General features: G+C 37.1%; 1 protein-coding gene across 9 annotated transcripts in view; it reads left to right on the forward strand.

Moving 5' to 3' along the window:
- SFSWAP (splicing factor SWAP) overlaps positions 1-10,645 on the forward strand; it is a 51,864-nt gene extending 41,219 nt beyond the window's left edge. For 4 of the 9 annotated variants that reach the window (XM_054219237.1, XM_054219240.1, XM_054219242.1 and 1 more), the window contains 5 exons: positions 2,756-2,911; positions 4,260-4,385; positions 7,044-7,214; positions 7,805-7,877; positions 10,218-10,645. In XM_054219237.1, the coding sequence (XP_054075212.1) occupies positions 2,756-2,911; positions 4,260-4,385; positions 7,044-7,214; positions 7,805-7,877; positions 10,218-10,283 (592 nt within the window). In that variant the 3' untranslated portion in view covers positions 10,284-10,645. Of the gene's footprint in view, positions 1-2,624; positions 2,912-4,259; positions 4,386-7,043; positions 7,215-7,804; positions 7,878-10,217 lie in introns of those variants that run through there. The other 5 variants (XM_054219238.1, XM_054219239.1, XR_008469101.1 and 2 more) reach the window with 5 other exon arrangements.
- The last annotated feature ends 7,110 nt before the right edge of the window (positions 10,646-17,755 follow it).

A 17,755-nucleotide genomic window follows, 5' to 3' on the forward strand; every position in this document is an offset into this window, starting at 1 on the left:
TACATGGATGTTACAGCTTGCTGCTGAATGAATAGTTATGTAGAGAGTCATTCTCTCCTGGGGTAAAGTGTAAACTCTTTGTACATGTTAATGTGTTCATCTTGTATTAAGTGGATGGCCCTCAGAGATAGCCTTTATTGTGTGGACATTGATGCTGAATTATACTGGAACATCCTTATTTTGAGTAACAGCGCTTTATTTGAATGTCTCAGTCTGATGTTGTATCTTTGAGGTTTTTATGCCTTATTTTATTCTTTTCAAAATGTATATTCTAACCTACAAATCTCAATATAAAGTGATTATTGATGCTTTATTTTACCTCAAGAGTAAACTGAAAAAAGCTGGAATTTTGCCTTTCTGTAGTAATTACTGCTCCGGTTCCTGTTAATCAAATAATTTAGAATAACAGACTTTCCCAACTTTCTTAGAGAGTAGCTTATTAGGTTTGAAGTATCTGCACAGTGAAAATAAGTATTTTGGATTTGAAGTTATTTAAACTATTATATTTAAATTAACCATGACAGCCAAAAGATAAGCCAAAATATGTTTATTTCATAATTTTTCATTAGGCTGTATTGCATTCAGATTGTAAAGAATTGTGATCCTTAAATTGTAGTAATGAACACTCAGCACTTCCCCTGTGTTTGGGGAACAGTTTTAAAGCCTTAGATTTTTTTTGAGGTTTGCATATAGACATTAGTTGAGCTTCTGTTTAAAAACACTTTCAGTAGTTACTAGTTAAAGGTGTAAGTTATTCCAAAAATTAAGATTAAAAATCACCTTTACCATATAACTTCCTGTGACAAGTTTATAGGTAATGAGATGTGGGAAGTTAAACATAGAATTATTCCAATGTGATGTTCAGTATACTTTTCAAGCTCTTCCTTTTTAGTTTGTGTATCTTAATTATCTTTTTTTTTTTCCTTCCAAAATGCATATTGTGCTTAGAAATCCTACAGATGATCTTTGCAATATACTTCTCTGTATCCCATTTTATATCACTCGTTTATCACTTGGTTTTGCATTGTTAGAGGTCTAGAGGCTCTACTTCATTTAAAAATAGTCTTTGGTGGTAAGATACAATTTTTGTACTGTTATATTTTTTTATATTTTCTAATGCATCTTCAGAGAGCATTAAAAATGAAAAATTCTGTTCAAATAACATGAAGTTGATTCAAAGCATGTTTTGAATATTCATTTTTCTGGGTAGCACAACCAAACCTGTTTTACAGAAACAAGTTCCAAAAATTGTAGCTATGTAAGGAACCCAGATATATTGGCTTAGTTGTGGCATGTGGTGTGCTAACAGCAATTCTCTCTATAAATGCATGTTACTCTCTGGAACAAAATTTCTGTACCAAAATTAGTCCCATAAAGCTCCTGGTATCGTACAGTTTTAATTCTAGGCCAGCGTGACAGATTAAAGTTAAATAAAAGTTATGGAAACAGTAAACCATGTCCAAACGTGCTGTAAGGTATCGCAGCATGGATTGCTTTGCAGCTCTTAGTCCCAAAGAGAGAATTAGTTTTTACAAATAAGTACTTAATGTCAAAGGTGGGGCACATTTGTTGAATATATCTTGGAAAACAAACAGCCTTTGGTACCTTTTGGTCATCTGTAGTAAATGCTTCATCAGTGTCTTTTTTTCTAATCAATTTCAAAGCACCATTAAAAAGTCGGGTGTGAAATGTACCTGACAGTGGTGCTCTTTAAAGAAGTGTAGGTTGTCAGTCACTGGAGTTTCCAGTTTGCCATTCCAGCTGAGAAGTGAGGTTTCACAGCTGGTTGGCAGTAAGCGTACATGATGATGGTGTTCATCGGAGTCTTTTTTCTACCAATAGATCTTTGTAGTCCATACCTAAGCTAATGATGTGTTTGTGCGTGTGAGCGTATGTGAGAGGAGAGGAAGGGAGGCAGCGGCGCTCGTTACGTGTGGAGTGACTTAGTGATTTGGTCAGATGAAATTTGGATGTTCCTTTTGAACTAGAGTAGAGATGGAAAGGCTAAACTTCTCCTTGATAGTGATCGTTTTTCTTTATTCTGTCTAGTAATAGAGTAGTACTAAGCCACATAATTTATCCAGTTAATGAGTTATAAACAGTAATTAGTAGTGGCATTCTTTTATTAACAGGTTACTTTTCAGTAAGTTTGGATAGAGTACAACTGTATGTGTGTTTGTGCGAGACTTTTTCCCTCAGTGTTAGGAATTTAAGAGACTTGAAAGTAGCTGTTCTTTATTAAAAAAAAATAGAAGATTGTTTGGGATTTTTTTTTCTCCTTCAGAACTGATTTTCATGTTGCTGAGGCAGTGTCTGTTCACGTAGTTTTAATTCCTAATTTGTAATGAGACATGCCAAGCTTCGTAACCCTTTGAATTTTTGGGACCCTACTAAACACAAGTGATACTGACTTTAAAGGAATAGAGTGCCTTTTGAAATCGCAGTCTAATGAAAGTAATAATTGATGCATTGCAGTAATCTGTTAAGCTGTTTTTAATTGTTTGAAGCTAATGGCTGAAATTCTTAACGTTTGGTGATTGGAAGAATGTTGTAGAACCGCAAACATCAGTTCATAAACATGAAGCTAATGCCTTTTTCTTTCTGATTGTTTGGACTTTTTTTAGGCTGGTCCATATAGGCATGTTTCACTAAGGTTCAGCTTTTGGTTAAGGGACTGAGCCTTTTCAGGATTCTAGTTAATACCAAAACTAGCACATTTTATTCTGAATGTGAAGTGTGTGCCTCCGTATCACAGACTCACAGCATCCACAGGGACACTGAGCATGGAGCGGAGTCTGAGCAGCTCATCAATGGCAGCAGCAACAGAGCGGGAAAATTATCAGGCAACTTCGACAACGAAAAGATTTGACTGCTGGAGCTCTTTTGAGGGAAATCCTGGTAAAATGTCAAGGTGTCTGACTGACCCCAAACTTTATAATCTGTTGGTTTTTTTCCTTTTTTAATCCTTCTGAATGGCCTGGTAAAGATCAGATTTCTAAGTGACAAAGCAGTTAATTTGCAACGCTTTACTACCATTGTGATTACTTTTTTCATTTTCAGTTGATCTCTTTTGTTGTAGGTGTAAGAGAAATGGCTCAGGAGTGTGTGTATATATTGTATATATGGTGTGAGTCTGCAGAAGATCAGTGATTTCACAAATGGCTTGTCTTTTTGTCACTGCAAATTAGGTATTTTCAAGAAGATGAATGTTTGATATACATGGAATGACATACCTATAGTAAATAAATAAGAAAGGCTTCAAAATAAATAAGCAAATAGAATTAAAATTATTAGAACTATATATTTTAGTGAGAACAAAACTAGCTGTTACTATCAGGAATTTTGGGCAGATTTGGGGGTTGTTTTTTCTCTTTCGTTTTTTCTTTTTTTTTTTTTTTTTTTTTAATCTGCCCCAGGCTGGGTCCATGAATTGCCCCCTTCTCCATCTTCCCCCCTCCCCTCCATCTCTCAGGACTTATCTCATTTAATTTATTTTGTTATTAAGAAATACTCATGTGTTACTTGCACATCCATTTAATGCCAAATCACAGAGAAAAAGAGTTAAGCTCTTAAGTTGATCTCTGATCTTAACTGGGCACGCTTTCTTTTTTCCCTTCTTGATCTCTTTCTCACTTTTCTAGGAAAAATATCTCAAGTTGAAGTGCTAGTGCCAAACCATGCTGATCATGGGTTGTTGGTCACTCGCACAGGTGAAAATGTTGGCTGTGCTAGGATTATTCTGCAGCATCAGGGAGAAAATTTCCTGGACTTGTCAGTGTTGGAGATGTGCTGAAAACAAAACCTTGTCTTTATCTCTGTGATGCAGCAGTTCTTAAAACGTACCACTAATTTGAGAAGACGAGGTCAGGCCTGACAATCCCAGGCTTCGAGCCAAATTGGCCTTCTGCATACCAATTTTAGTAAACTCTGTTGCCACAAAAGGTGACTGGACTAAAGTAAGCCTTTCCCGCTTACTAATACAGAAGGTGACATTAGCACACAGTACCAAAAAATAATTGCTTTCCTCCCCACCCCCTGTTGGGAGTGAAACGCAATGCATAATTACATCCTAAATGTCTTGGATGGGTAAGAAATTTTTATGCAGCTGACAAGTCTTGGAGACTAAATACACCATGTTGGTATAAAATAGGCATTTGAAAGGTGTTATATTTGCATTTGGTGACAGCACAATTCCACTGAAATAGAAGTAATGAGATAAGTAACAAAAAGCAAACTTTTGGATGTTTTTTCCTGCTCAGGTCACGATCAAGGTCACCTAGGAGAAGGGCTCACACACCAGAAAGGCGGAGAGATGAAAGAAGTGTTCCAACAGCTTATCGCATTAGTAACAGTCCTGGAAATAGTAGGAAACGCCCGCGTTCCAAGTAAGTATACCCTGTCCTGGGGAAAGTTATGTCCTGGCATCGTAAGAGACTTTAAACGTTGCCGGCTGTGCTGTGTGCTCCCTAGGTATGTTCTGGAGCTTTATTTTAGTAGACAAATGTTCTGCAGTTCTACTTTAATAGGCAAATACTTCTGTGGAGAAAAATATAATAGAAGTACTTGTTGTTCTTCACCCATTCTTTCATATGTTTGAACACTAAATGTACAACCAAATCAGTGAAGGTTAATATGCTACACAGTAAAATATGGCAGTAAGCGCAAAAAATGTAGACTGAAGAAAGAATATTGTATCGAGGATATTTTGCAGCTCTGATTGCAGAAAGGCCATGGTTTCAGACCTATTAGGACTGACATGTTGAATTTTCAAGTGAAAATGTAGGTGGTGTGATAGACCAGTTTTAATCTTCAGTTATAGAGTAGATTCTTTGCAATGGTGTAATGGAAGCCAGGTTTGGGTTCTAGGTCTGTTAAGAGCTAATTAGTTTACTTAGGCTTTCTATCAGTGAGTAACGTATATTTTGCCTGATAGCTGAGAGCCATTTCAACCTTACATGGCATCAGTCAGCCAAGTGTTTTTTATTAACCATAGTTACACTAAGAAGTAGGCAAGCTTTAGAATCCAGTACTGTCAGAGGGCTGAAAATTATAATTGATAAATACTGCAGTGTTTTAAACTTGCTCAGGGCATTAATCTGTTATCAGTTGTGATGCTGAATAACTAGCATTGCTTGTAAATTTTTAGGTATATTTCCAGAAGAAAATATTCAAGAACGAGGAAGCTATACTTTATTTTATCTGTTTGGGAGTTGCTGGCTCACTGCCAGTAGAATGAGTGTACTTCAGAATAAATATAATAATTGGGTTTTTTTCTTTTGCTTATCCTGTACCTCAGTTGCCATCATAGTCACTTTAAAAAGCAGTCTAATGTAAACTAGTGTTTTAATCTGACTGCAGTGAATTACTTGCCACAGAGAATATGCATAGTTCTTTTATGCTAGCTTTTGTACCTAGAAAAAAATTAAAAAATAAGCCTAGTTTTGGCAAATGGACTGTTCTAAAAATAGAAAATTGGTAGACACATTGATTCAGCTGTTATGATGTTTGTTCATCATAATCTGAGATGAAAAACACCAGAAAACCTTACTGTAAAATATTCTTCTTGCATGATGAATGTTTGCTGAGATTTTCAAGAGTTAAGTATGAAATATGATAACAGCTTGATTACATTATGAAGTTTTAAGAAGCTGAGCAATTACGGTATATAATTAGCTAGTCAAGAAATAACTGACTTCGTAGCTGATGTCAAGAAATAACTGACTTCATAGCTGATGTTTTTTGTATACTCACGTAAGTGTTAGAGGCCAGTATAGCTGTGGGGGTTTTTCTTCTGCCACTTAATGATAATTTATGCAAGAAAAGTGTAAGAAGATTTTGCAATTTTAGGTCTTTAATGTTAAATTCTATGTAAAAATCAGATATTTGTATGATAAACTCTTAAGCATGAGGGATGTACAGTATTTATATGGGAACTTAATGTTACAGCACAGCTGCTTTTCAAGTACCAAATTTCTAAGAAAATCAAAGTAAAGGAACCAATAATGTGATACTTAAAAGATGGCTCTAAGTTTTACAGTGGTTTGAGATATTCTAGAAGCTTCAACAACACTCTTCTGAACAGATTTCTAGCTGTGCATGCTAGAGAGAGATACGTACAATGAGGTATTGCCTAACTCTAATTAAGGCATTACTCTAGTAATTCCAATTACAGTCATGTCAATACTGGTATGTAAATCATACAGACATAAATTCATAACCATGTATAAAGATTTTGATAGTTCCGTCTCTAGTATATTACTAATTGAATTCTCTTTGAGCTTAACATTGCATATGAGGAAGCTACCTCTGTTTTCCCCTCCTGTCGATAATGACCACATCAGGTACCTGTAAGTCCTTTGTTCCAGCTCTCGGAGTGACAGACATTTGTGTACCTAATTTCCAAGTCATAAACAGTTTGCACTTAAAACATGTTGCTAGGTCTAGGTTTCTTTGAGTGGCACACCAGAGCTTGTTTATAATTTTGAGCCTGCGGTTTGTTGCATTACAGATTGGATCAGAAGGAAAGGGATAATTTCTTTTAAAAAGCAAACAAACAAACCATGGATTTGCCTTGTAGATCTTTTGCGTAGCTATGATTCCGTGGTTTGTTTGTTTATTAGCTAGGAAAATTGGAAGGTATGTACATTTCTCATTGTATTCTAAGTGTCTGATGATGTTTGGGAAGGAACTTCCCTCTAGCAAAGTTATTCTGCAAATCTCCAATAAAAGACTTTTCATTGTCATCCTTCAAACTATCACATACTGGTCAGTAATTCCTGTGTACCTGTGAAGTAGCATTCCAAGTGAGAACCTCAGGTACTAGTAGTTGCCTAATGTAGTGTGTTAAAAAGAGCTTCTGAGAACGTATTTTGCACAGCTGTAAAAGTGCAGTATTGGGGTAAGACTCTAATGCTTGCTGAATGCATAGGAAGTATCCTGTGGAAGTGGGCTACATAAGCTTTTAGAAATGTGAAAAGTAACTTCAACTGAGCTAGTGTAATTTTGCTTTAAATACCCTTCAATAAAATATTTTCTTCTTGCAGAAGTCCCCATGAAAAGAAGAAGAAGAGGCGGTCTAGATCACGTACCAAGTCCAAAGCTAGGTCTCCTTCACCATCCATGTCACCAGGCAAACCATCCACACACAAAAACTCTGTACATTCAACTAGTGTCTCTCCTGTGGAGAGCAGGGAATCCAGCCAGGAACGCTCCAGGTAATGTGTTCTTTTTCTGTAATAGTTCAGTGCTGATGTCTTTTGACTGTGAGTATGTCTTTTGACCTAACTTTTATGGTGAGGAGCTCTGTGTGTAAATAACGTGTGCATATTAAAAGTAGAAAACACTGGGAAGACAGTACCACGTGCATCAGTCTAATGAAGACATCGGATCTCTGTTTCCTACTGGAGTAAACATCTTGACATACTCTTACAGTAAAACTGATGCAGAAAATTCTGCAACCTAATTCTAAGTTAGAAATTGGAAACTCTTACTAAATGGGATAACTCTTTGAAGTAGGATTTTAATAGGGTGGTTTGAATTGTAATGGGTGTGCAAGATTCATAATTAAATTATTTCCATAGAATATAGAACAGTCCTGTTAAAAATTCCTAGGCTGTTGTTCAGATTTCTTTGTATCAGTTGGATGAGTGACTCTTCTGACTGGGATTTTTCATGGCTTCTAGTTGAATGAGAGAACTGTTGACTACCGTATTATTGTACAATAAACCCCAAAATTGTGATGGTGAGTGAAATGCATTTCTAAAACATTGACTATAAATGTCTAATTCTAATTTTACTTTTTTAGGGGAGTTTCTCAGGAAAAAGATGGCCAAATCTCTTCAGCAATTGTGTCTTCAGTGCAGAGTAAAATCACTCAGGTACAAATAAACACATTCAGAGTATGTTGCCTAATTAAGTGTGTCCATCATATCACTTTCTTCTCTCACTACCTGGTACAATTCTGAGCTTCGCATATGACGTAGAGACGTGTTCATTGTCATTCTTAATCTGTTTGCTTGTGAGAAAACCTATTTTATTGCTTCTCTAGCTGCTGTCCTTTCAAGTTTAATCAAGCCTCTAAAGACCAAGCTAAATTCATTATGCAGCAGTATATGCGCTGTTAAGATATGAAAGTCCACATTATGCTACAATACCCCAGTTAGCAATAGCAGGTATTACTGAGAGCCCATCTCACCATGTAGTGCTCTTAACAAGTTTCATGGAAGAAAGAAGGAGAAATACCATGGCAAAGGCTAAGTTTATAGTGTTGGCAGTACAGGAAAAATATGTCCTCTTGCAGACTGAAGTAAGTGTATGCTTTGCATTCAGCAGTATCTTCAACTCACTTACCTTACCCTTGTTGCTCTTTATGTCTCTGAACTATTATTGTTATGATTTTGCTGATATATTCAAGTTCGCAGTAAATCAGGGCATATCAGGTATGTGCCTCCATACACTTTGCAATAATTGAAATGCATTCAGCTTCTCTAATGCAGTTTTAAGATACCCAACATCCATCAAAATAATTCCATTCCTTTTTTAAAACCTACTGCGTGGTATCACTCCTTAAAATTTTTAATTTCACTCATCCTCTTAGAGTCTTCATGCATATTTAACTTTCTTTCAATTGAATATGCCAAGTTTAAAGAGTTTAAAGCTCTTAATTATGCTTTGGAAAATTTACAGTATAAAATCAGAATTACTTTTTATATTCTCATTTTTTTTTCAGTGGATAGATTATTCTTTCAATAGATTAATATTGTTCAAAGATTTAGTTCCGCTAGGGAAATAGTGGTAGTTGGGAATTAGTACTAGTACCTTACATACCATATCTGATCCGTTCTCAATGAGAAACCCAAAACAAAAATATTCAGGAAAATAGAAAATAGCAAGTATAGGCAGCAGAGAAAGAAAACAGAGTACAAACACCATAGCACGTCATAGGCTACCGAACAAAAGTATGGAAATTGCTGGTAAGAGAAATGAGATATGAACTGCATCATGGTCTTCAAAGTAGAGTAAACATCCCACCCTTTAGAAATATATACCCTTCAAACAAAGGTGATAGGTTCATGCATTTCTTGGGTTAAATATTGCTTATGGCATAGCATTTACTAGTTTCATACTAGTCTGCTAATATAAGTCTTGCTTGAAGTGCAGCTGTAAGAGGAGGAAAGATTACTACATTAAAATACAGTTCTTAGTTGCTATTTGCAGAAAGTTAAAAATAGGAATGAAGCTTTTGTGAATCTGCAAGATATTTCCCAAAATAGATTACTTCAGCATCTTTTTATCTTTAAGGGCCCAAAGAAATATAATTTACCTAATTATTAGTAAGATTATTTTACCGCTGCTGTGCTGGCTAACCCTGACCAATAAAGTATCTTTTCTCGTTCAGATTCTTCCATCTGTAAAGTGGAATAATGATGCTGAATTCCCCTATGAAGTGTTTTGGGAGCTTCAGATGAAAAATGCTTTAAAAGGACAAAGGATTTTAATTCATTTATATTGCATTTCTGAGGAAATGTTTTAAGTATTTATTTCATCACTGATACACACTTTTTATTTTGTGATCATTTTTCGCAACCCAATTACTCAATGCCGTTTACATGAAATTTCATTTCCTTTTGTAATGCTGTTCCCACTGGTTACTCAGACAAGACTGAGAGTTGCTACTGAGAGTTTCACAACAGTCTTAATGTTTCAGTCACTCTGTCATATGTGAAAATACCGCTGCTATGTAAATTTTCGGTTCAGGTTTACAAAGCAAAAAAAAAAAAAAAGCTTTCTGTCATAGAGTAATTGTTAGCACTCTCTTCTTACCAGCTCTCTCTTGTTTTTCTTTCTTCTTTTTTCAACCTTCAGCGGTTAGTAGTTGTGTGTTCATTACAGTTTTTGTGAAGATACGGTCGTAGTTTCTTTCCATTTCAGTTGATGCGATTTTTGTGTCTTGCTGTATAGAAATTGCTCTAAATATTTATGCGGAGCACCTTGTAGCATTGTAGTAAAAACAGACTTCAGTTGCTGTCATAGGAACTTTCTCCAAATTATGTCACTCATTTAGGCCAGGGACTTGTTAATAGCTGATGCTCATGAATCTAAGTGTTCTGTGTGACTGGAGCACAAGCTAACCCTTCCATGCGGGTTTTTGCAGTCACATGCTTCAGCTCTCTTCAAAGCCCAGACATGTCTGATCATTTTCCTTTTATTTTCTACAGGATCTTATGGCCAAAGTGAGAGCAATGCTTGCAGCTTCCAAAAACATACAAACCAGTGCCTCCTGAGACCTGTTGAACTGACCATCAAGAAATTGTGTGAAAAAGAACAATATTAAAAAAAAAACCTGCCTCATCTCAAATGTACAGCTGAGCTTAGCTCACTTGGTTCACAACTTGTCTAATATTACCAGAACTCGAGGAGCTAAAACCTATCTTTCTGTACAGACGCGTCTCCTTGAAATTTCATTAAACTTTTTCAGCCAGAATATCTTTGGAAAGTTTTTGGTTTTTGTAAATTGATTTTTTTGACTAATTCTTCAGTAACATTTTATGATCAGCGGTCTATATGTGTATATTTGTAAATACCATGTTTCTGTGAAAGAAGTATTACACAATAATAAAGAAGGAAACATCTTTCATTAGCTAAAGTTTTGTGGAGTCCTTAATTGTTTGCGGTTGGCTTTTGTTACAGATCAGTTTTCTTTTTCTTTAGTACTTTCTTCTTGTTAAAATAACAACTGTCTAGCCTGCTTGACCACCTTAAGCTGAGAAGTACTTTTTATCTTCTTTCACGCACAGAACGATCTAAGAAGAGTGCCTGTTTGCTTGGCTGTTAGTAGCGGACAGTTTGTGGGCACGGGACATGATTTTATGTCCATCATTCAGAAATCTCTGAGCCTCCATTTGAGTTGACCCTTTGAAGTCAATAACTAATGGTCAGTAGCCCCTTTGTCTTAATGTGCCTTGTTCTCTCTAGTTAGCCACAGAAAAGAGAGTGTTTATTTGTGTCATTCAACAGCCATACTTTACAGAAATCCAGCATTCTTCTGATTTAACATCTTTCATACAGTTGAGAAAGGTGCTTACTAACTTATGTTTTACTGACACATACCAGTTAACACTTTTCAGAAAGCTTGTGGCCTCAGTATAATTGCACATTTGCTTATTACGCATTCTTTGTTGTACACTGAGACTATTTAATTTTTTAATTGAAATATTCTTAAAATGATTACAAAAAGGCATGTGTGAATTTTTCCCCAAGCCTGCTTTAACTATGAGGTTTTGCAATAGTTGGTGTATTCAAAAGGTGCCCTTATTGGCAGTTTGATTCCATAAAGAGTGAAATCAGGGCATTTAATGACCCCAGAAAAACTGTGATCTATAATCAGAAAGATTGTGGTTATAGTGACTCATGTCCTAATTTTCTCAAATTTTATAGAGAGTAGGTGGAGGTTGGAGATGGATTAGAGAAATTAAGGGGGTAAACTTTACGCTTACTCCCAGACTAGTTGGTAAGTTACCTGCACAGAACTACACAGGTTAATAACTCCAATGCAAAATCTTTTTTGTTCAAAGCGAGGGGAGGAGAAACAACATGTTGACATAATTCAAGCTTTGAGTGACGTGATGGTCAAAATGGTAGTTGGTATGCCACTTGTTGGTCCTCACTTGGTATGAGAGAACAATATTTAAAGCATTGGAAACAATAACCGATGAGGTTTCTTTTCAGTTTTTGGCCAGTAATAATTAGCAGAGGTTACACTCCTACAAACAATATAAAATACTGTGTCTGATGCAGAGAAATTTCATTGTGGACATAAAATGTGATGAAACAGAGCCATTTAAATGGTAATGTAGAATCATGTTATCCACCATTTACCTAATTATTTCAAACTTATTTGTAATGTTTTCACTAGGACAAAAATAGCTTTCAACCCGTGCGAGAGAGAGAACATTTTCTCTGTGCATGTAGATGAAACGATACTAGTAGAGACAGATAAAAAAGGACATAAAGTAAATTTTGTAGGCAGCTGTTTTAGATTGTTGTGCAGCATTAAATTTACAGCAGCTTTATTTTTCCCTCCTAAATGGAGTTAAAAGTCTCACCATGGTTAAATAATTGGCAGCTTGGATGCCAGTTGTTTGTCATGTAATAGGAAAAAGCCCAAGTCTTTGATAAAATAGACTGGGCAGCTTGTTTTGCTGCTGCTTTGCAGATTTATTCTCTTTGGGAAGGTTGTTGCTTTAATGACTTCTTAAAATATTTTCCCTCCCTGTGAGCAAGTCGTTCCACCCCCCCCCCCCCCTTATTCCCTTTTGTGGTATGAAGTGAGATGGAGCGTTAAGCTCCAGGAAAATTTAGATTAAGCTGCATTTTTATACACTCTTTATTGTTTACTGAGGTTTGTTTGCATTTAGCACTCTCTCATGGGTAGTTGTATTTTCCAGAATTTAAATAGTAGTAGTGTTTTTATTGTGTTATTTTTTCTCTTTCTAATGAAAATGGACATTTTCACCGTATTAAAGGGCTTGAACTGCTTTACTGGAATAATTCCTTTCTAAGTATTCACATTTATAAATTGATGCTGCTTTTTTGGTCTGTCTTCACAGGCACTAGCTGCATTGCAACTGTGTGTTACATGGGGTGTGTGATACAGTCGGTGCAATTGATGGTGTCTGGTGTATCAGGAGGATGTGTAACTAATATTAGGAAAGTGTCTTAAGAACTTCAAACTGGAAAATTTTCAAATTTCTGTTTACAGGTATGGATTTTTAGTGCAGCCCCTGGAAGAGATCTGTGGACCCAGTTACAGGACCTTGGCTAAGCCTTCTGCATCTCACACCCACTTCCATCCACAAAAACTGTACGTACTCAATTCCTTGCCATGTGGCCACCCACCTAGGGCCCTGAAGAGGCCCTGTATCACCTGGCTGTATTGCCAGAATCTTGTTTCTGATGGGAAATGCATGAGGTTGCTACAACGGGGAGTTAAGAAATTGGGAGAGCTTCACTTGGAAGAAAGCATCACGAGGAAGGCACTGCGGTAGCTCTGAGTCGTCAGCAACTAGTTTTAATTTTTCAAATTTCTCAGTTTTGTGGAAATTATATAACATGAGATTACTTTACATTTGGTCAAATACAGTAATTTAAGCAACTCTTTAGCTGTAGGCACTTAGAATTGTTTCCTGTGTGTGCATGTAACAAACCAGAAGGACATGGAAAATTAACACTAGCTTTCTAAAGCGCTTTGGAAGGGTCGTCTTGTCTGTAATGTGCTGGCCAGTCTTTCCTCATTGTCTTAGGAGTTACAGATCATAATTTTGAAGATAAAGAAGAATTTTTAAAATTGTCAGTTTATACCGCAAAATCTTGTATTCATGCAGAGTAGTCGTTTAAAAAAAAAAAAAAAATTTCCACTGGCAGTAGGAGCTGCTCAAAAGGTATCGGGTTTTTCTCTGGGGAGATTCAGGTTCAACTGAGATACCAAAAAAGTATTTACAACTTTATGTTTTGAACCACTAAATCACTTGCGGACTTGGGTATTTGTAGGTGTTATAGACATACTTTCTCAGTGATGGATAGCTTTATGAAACAAAGCTAATAGGGCAAAGGCATTGCTACAGCGAAGGTGGTGTGTAGCCTTAAGTTTTCCAAATTTCTTTGCCAAATAGAAGTGAAATAGGTAAGTGTTAGGTGCTTGTATATATGTCTTCCAGTCCCTCTTACCAGTTTCCTTCAGAGCCTGTTTCTGAGTGCAGTCTGAAGAATGGCTTCTGCTTCACCAGCTTTGCTCAATCTGCCCATCTAGGTATAATCTTCATAGGTCACGAGGTGGGTTCCTAATAACTTGTATTAAAGGTGCTCTAATTTGAATTAATTAGAGGTGTTCAACAGCTTCCTACTTGGCTCTTCAGTCAGACGGTGGGTAACCTGTTAATAATAAAATAGTTAAAATCATTTGGCCATCTCAATATATACTTCTAGGTTTTCTACGGGTGGAGAGACCTTGCTTCCACTTGTAGGGCAGCTTCTGTCGAACTGAGTTAATGGTTTGGCATTGAACAATTTGGCTCTGTCAAGAAGCTGACAGCCATTGAGATGTATCTGCGGTCTCTTGGCATTGATCATGATTTCACATCTCTTGTCACTTGTAGCTCTTTATATCAGAGTATTTTGTTTGACACCAATTATTTTGGAACATTCACTTTCTCGCCTTATGCATTAGAGACGATCAAAACCATACTCTTTCAATGGGGCAACAAATTACAACATTTAAAATTCATGTTTTCTTGGATTTAAGGCAATGTCTATTATCTTTTCTGAAGAAATTTTATTGGGAAATCCTTTTTAATTAAATTTCTACTTAATTAAATTGCGTTTATCATCTATTCCTCTTCTCCCATCCCTACCCAGCAACTAATTATATGAAGCAAAGAAGTAAAAGACCTGTGGACTGAGGTTAGTAAAATGCTAAAGCATCTTCTTGCCTAATTTTTCTTTTGCCTCATGATCTGAGAGCGTGAAATAAAGCATTGCACTGATCTAACATCCTTATTTTCATCTTGTAAATTAGCTTGGCTATAACTTTATCAAAAAATTGATTGAAATTCTCCTAAATGTGGCTTTTAAATGTTGAAAGCTCAGTGTTTGATTTTTTTTTTTTTCTGTTGTGATTTAAATATGAACATGTTCTGAATATTTTGTTTTGCTTTTAGACAAATCCTTTCAGCATCAGAAGTGTAGCTCGGTTAAGTATTACATATAAAAAGAAAGGCTTTATTGGAGCAGTTGGTTGGAAACTAATACCTGCCTGCGCGCTAATTAGGGTTCAGTCTTTCTGGTGGCCAGCTGGTGTGGAATTGCTTTTGTTATTCCGCTTGAACCATCGAAGGATTCTTGATAATTCTTGATGCAGAGCATGTCTTTGATTTTTGCCTTAATTTTCCCTGCTCTGGATTACACATATTCATATAGGTACAGAAATACTCTGCTGGATTTTGGATAATATTAAAGCAAGTCCTGACTGTTTATAACAAATCCACTTTTACCTTCCAGTGAACTTGAAACTGCCATGGTATTCATTTAATATCTTCAATTGGAATGAAGATAATCTCTTGGCAACAATTAATCCTGAACATGTAGCATGACAAACATTATAAAAAGCTCTGCCACCCCATTTTAAAAGCACTGGTGATAATCTGCCATTTCTGGATGGCTGCCATACTCTCCTCGGGAGACGTGCTACCCCTTGTTTATTCTGATAAGGACAAAATGGCTGCACATCCAGATGCATGCTGCCAAACTCATTTTTCTCTTTATTCTGAGTATTAAACTGTTGATATCTAAGTAGAAAGTGTGATGGCTTGTTGATGATATTTGACAGTGTTATCAATACAGCTGCCTGGTAAGGTAAGAGAAATTCTAGTATGCAAGGCTGGAGAAAGGCAGATGCCGACTTTCCCAGACAACATAAGGTGGCAGATATGATACGTTATTTCAGTGAAACTGGTGTAATTTGGGGATCCAAGCTTGTACTTGTCCTATTTCTTAAAAAATAAATTCTAAGGATGTGTTCTTGCAGGGAGAAGTCCCATATGTGCTCGTATTTCCTCTATCAAAAAGTAGGAGGATTTGAGGTTTCTTGTTAAAAAGCAATCCAAAGATACTTATCTGCAAGTTTATTAAGATATGATAGCCTTGGTGATTGTAGGACTGTCTGTTAAATTATTGCTTTGGCTTGCTGTAACAGCTTTTTTTTCTTCAGAAATGCCAAAGCTTGAAAAAAACCTAAACTTAACTCTGATCAAGAAACAGGTCAGAGGGTTTGACATTGCAAGGCAGGAAGGAGAAGTAATCTCTCATCTCTGCTGCTCCTTTCTGAAGCTCCAATAATCTAATTTGTTTTCTAAGGAAAAATGGAAAGGAAAAATTTATTTTGTAAGGACTGATGAAAAGATGAGTATTTTTCCACTTTGAGTCGACTAAGTGTGAGAAGATATTTCATCCTTAAGCTATTGAGACAATCAAAAGTACACTGTCCACAGGTCTTTGAGTGCCCAAGTTTATGCACAGTGAAGATTATAAATCACCAACTACAACCATTAAGAGATTTTATCAAAGATGTTGCCTTAAAAAAAATGATGGGATGGGCAAAGCCTGTGTAACAATGGCATTATTACAGTCTAGTAAGCTGCCTATGCTGCAAGAGAAGTTAGAAAGCTGTGTGACCTTGACCTCACATAGAAACCTTCTCCCAGGGAATACTCAAGACAGGGTGACAAGGCAACTACTCCAGAGGTGTATTTCTAGCAGGAAACCTCTTATTCCCTTGGATTCCTGTGGTAAAATATGTGGGATTTAAGTGTGATGCTGTAATAATGACAGACAGAGGAATAAAGGTTCTTTAGATGCCCCAATCTATTGTTTTATATTCCCAGAACAAAACATTTAATGTATTTGCATAATAAGAAGCCACCAGTTTACTCAGTTGAATCATGAATTGTGAAAGCCTTTGAGTTTGTAAGTTAATAGTTTTCTCAGAATTGCCATTGCAAAGAGAGAATAGATGATCATTATTCTTTTGTGCGGGTCCCTTATCTGTTTGGGTTCACGCTGTCCCTGTGAGTTGTGCTGCAATTTATCAGTGGGAAGATATTTCCAGCTCATTTGTGCTCTCTCTGCCAGGGCCCTCAGTGCAGTAATAGACCTTAATGGCCCTGACCAGCCTCACATGGGACCTTCACCCACAGCTTCTGACTGGAGACTCCCTTTCTGCTCAGCACCTTCTCTCCCTGCTACGCTGGCCGTAGGTATGTCCATCTCCAGGTCCGTTGTGGCCATGCCTGACTGTGGACCGTGTTGACCCAGACCCTGGCCCGCAGGCTGACTTCCCAGCTTGACCTCAGAGCTTTGTCACCACACGCCTGTCTGACAGTCTGGACTCCGGGCTGATCCCAGCTGCCGTGCCTGTGCCTGCCCTGCTCGCTTGGGTACCCTGGGGCCATGGTTGGGCTGGTGAGGTCCCTGCCCTGCCACATGTGTTATCGCGCTGAACATCTGGCACCCATCCTTCAGGGAGCAGTTGGTCCTTGCTGCTCCTTGGCTCTCGTTACTCAAGTCTAAGTCACTGCCTGTTGTCATTGGAGAGGCTGTGGAGTCTCTGTCCCTGGAGATGGTCAAAACTTGATTGCACACAGAACTTGCACCCTGCTCTAGCTCATCTTGCTTTCAGCAGAAGGGTGGATGTGATGATTTCCAGGGGTCTCTGCCAACCTCAGCTATTTTGTGGTTTGTGTTTGCTAGCACTCCAAGACTGCCCATCTTAACCAGGGGTGGAAACAACTGGTTTTGCCTCCACTCTGCATATTCTAGGTGAAGCCATCCCCTGTGTCTCTGGAATAGCTTTACAGAGGCACATTAAGTCCAAAGGTGAATGCCCTCTCTCTTACCACAATATGCAATAAAAATTGTCTCGAAGACTGAAAAAAGCCAGTATACTAAAGTAGCTTTTATTGAACTCTTTTCCCTGCATGAAAAGTTACATTTAAAAATATTATAATATGCTGTGAATTCTGGGAAACCTCGTAGCTGAACATTGGCATCTTCATGATCCAATTAAAACATTCTCTAAACCTACATGTTCTGTTGCCAAAAACTTCCTATGATTTAAACCTTTGTACATCACGTAACAATTTGTCTTCAGTTGCATCTTCTGTTTGTGCTTCTTGAATGGGCGTAAGCTTGTCTGATGTTTTTT

Source organism: Rissa tridactyla, chromosome 13 (assembly GCF_028500815.1).
Source record: "Rissa tridactyla isolate bRisTri1 chromosome 13, bRisTri1.patW.cur.20221130, whole genome shotgun sequence".
NCBI classification, from domain to species: domain Eukaryota; kingdom Metazoa; phylum Chordata; class Aves; order Charadriiformes; family Laridae; genus Rissa; species Rissa tridactyla.